The sequence below is a fragment of the Penaeus vannamei genome, chromosome 6 (genome assembly GCF_042767895.1).
Source record: "Penaeus vannamei isolate JL-2024 chromosome 6, ASM4276789v1, whole genome shotgun sequence".
Taxonomy (NCBI): Eukaryota; Metazoa; Arthropoda; class Malacostraca; order Decapoda; family Penaeidae; genus Penaeus; species Penaeus vannamei.
Genome location: NC_091554.1, coordinates 36,492,125 through 36,494,624, shown reverse-complemented (window position 1 = coordinate 36,494,624; position 2,500 = coordinate 36,492,125). Strand labels below are relative to the sequence as shown.

The following is a 2,500-nucleotide window of genomic DNA, read 5'->3' as shown; positions in this document are numbered from 1 at the left end:
GTGTGTGTGTTTATGTGTGTGTGTGTGTGTGTGTGTGTGTGTGTGTGTGTGTGTGTGTGTGTGTGTGTGTGTGTGTGTGTGTGTGTGTGTGTGTGTGTGTGTGTGTGTGTGTGTGTGTGTGTGTGTGTGTGTGTGTATGTGTGTGTGTGTGTGTGCATGTGCTCGCGTGTGTGCATCTATCGTAAATGTATATATGTACTTATCAGCTATATCTGTGCACCTACGTAAGTGGATAAGTGGATATGCATTTCCATGTGTAAGTACTTATGCGACTGTGCCCGTGCATGCATATATATGTGTGTACGCGTCTGAGAGAGTGTCCTTAGGGCTCAGTCTCGCAATCATGTGGAAGGAAACCCGATACCCTCAGCACCAAGATCAAGCAGGACGGCCATCGACAGCTTCGTTAAGTCTGCTCCTCGACTGCCGTCCACCTAGAGAGGGAGACACGCAGACCGACAGGCCAATACGAACTGCAACTTTTTTCACCATGCGCACACAACGGAAGAAAAATACATTTGTATGCAGCAACCGAACTCTATGCTGCGTTAACCGGTTTCGCTTCTTGAGAAAGAAAATCATTCAGACAGAGAGAGAAAAGACTAAATTTGGAATGCAGAACACAACGGAAGAAAACATTTGTATACAACCGAACTCTATGCTACGTTTGCCGATTTCGCTTCTAGAGAAAGACAATCATTCAGAGAGAGAGATAGAAAAAAAAAACTAAATTTAGAATGCAGAACAGATCATCGCCGGCGAGATTCTACTTGGTGATGAGCCCCTGAAAAACTGGTAAGAACTGCACACGGACCATGCACATCAAAGTGTTCGACCCTACTACTAATCAGGGGCGATCGATTTCGCCTGAGCAACGCAAATTTGTGGATGCCCTGAGGGAGCTGTTCGCCAGAGGAGGCAGTGCCCGACCGACAGCCCCGTGGCCATCGACTGGTGAAGATGGGAGGGAACAAAAGGCATTCACTTTTGAACTTTTTAACTGGCGGTCAATATTAAGGAAAGGACACGGATACTGCTGACATTGAAAAAATCCTTGTAACAAAAATGAATCCGAGATGTATCCTCCACATGCTGTTTTAATTAATTTGATACATGTTTCTGAATTTATATTATCAACTGCTTAGCTTCGAATTAACCTAACGGGAAAGCGATTCTGTACTCAGCAGACTGTTGTACTTACATCATTGTGCTTCATACACATTATATACAATGCACAAGAGAGCACACAGACATGAACTATGAGCAGTGAGAAAGGAATGGGCGCTCTAGTAGAGAATTCCTTCACACGTGAATGGCCGCTTCGTTTTTGTTTTTAAACAAATTTCTTTTGATCTGGTTTAGGGAGACCCATTAGAGCAGTCTCTCCTTATTTTCATCGTATTGCGGTGGTGATGATTAGGATGTCAAAAATATTTTTATTTATAACACCCATAATCAAAATACTCCTTTATCTCGTCTAACAATGCTATGTATTAAATGTATTTTTTTTTTATTATCGACACCAGGCTCAAATCCAAGCGGGGACACTTTCTTCGTGATCTCTGAGAAGTTTTGAAAGGCAAGAAACCAATCAATAACAAGTTTTATTCTCTTTATTCTTTGTGAAATAACACCTGGTCATTTGATCTCAATGTTATGGCAGACTCCGGACCCTCCATGCTATAGCATATTCAAGTCAAACTTGACATGATCAAGCAAACTGATAGCCGGACCCACCTGTACACACACACACACACACACACACACACACACACACACACACACACACACACACACACACACACACAAAGAAAGAAAGGAAAAAAAAGTCGCCATCATCGGATTTTGTCTGCAACATACATTGCTAAGTCATGTCCATGGCCCTCACCATCATTCTCTTCGAGAACCCCATCATAACCTACATTGCCCTCTCAAAATCCTTCAGTCTCATTCACATTCAGGGAACCTGATCACCATAACGCTGCCAGCCCGTTGTCCTTTCAGCACGAGACCTCGCCAATGCCCTACCCCCGTCGCCCTCTCGACCCCGCCATCATTCACACAGGGCACCCTCTCCATCGACCTACAATCTCCATGGCCTTCTCAGCAGCGAGGCCTCACCATAACCCGCAGCCGAGGGCTTCCTGTAACATTCACACGCGTGTCTGGCTGGCCCAGGCAGGACTGGGCCAGGTCTCCCCGGGGCAGAGCACGTGGATGGTCTTACCTGCGCATTGGCTTTCCTGGCCAGGCTCGGTTGGCATGGCTGCGGGGGCGGTCGCTGGTGCTGGTCGTGCCCCAGGCGTCCGCGCACAGTACTCGCCTGTTGCTGCTGCTGCTGGTGTTGCTGCTGATGCACCTGTGTCTGCTGCTGAGCGTGTGTCTGTTGGGGCGTCTGCTGAACGTGCTGCTGCTGCTGACCGCTCGCCTGCGGGGATGAGTCACTTTGCGTGGTGCCTGTGGTCGCCTTGCTGACTCGGGTTTCGATGGCATCCACCTG

The 2,500-nt window shown here is 47.3% G+C and overlaps 1 protein-coding gene across 1 annotated transcript in view; it reads right to left on the bottom strand.

Moving 5' to 3' along the window:
• LOC113806073 (sestrin-2) overlaps positions 1-2,500 on the bottom strand; it is a 36,475-nt gene that overhangs the window by 15,623 nt on the left and 18,352 nt on the right. The window contains exon 2 of the mRNA XM_070122938.1: positions 2,228-2,497. Within this exon, the coding sequence (XP_069979039.1) occupies positions 2,228-2,497 (270 nt within the window). The remainder of the gene's footprint in view (positions 1-2,227; positions 2,498-2,500) is intronic.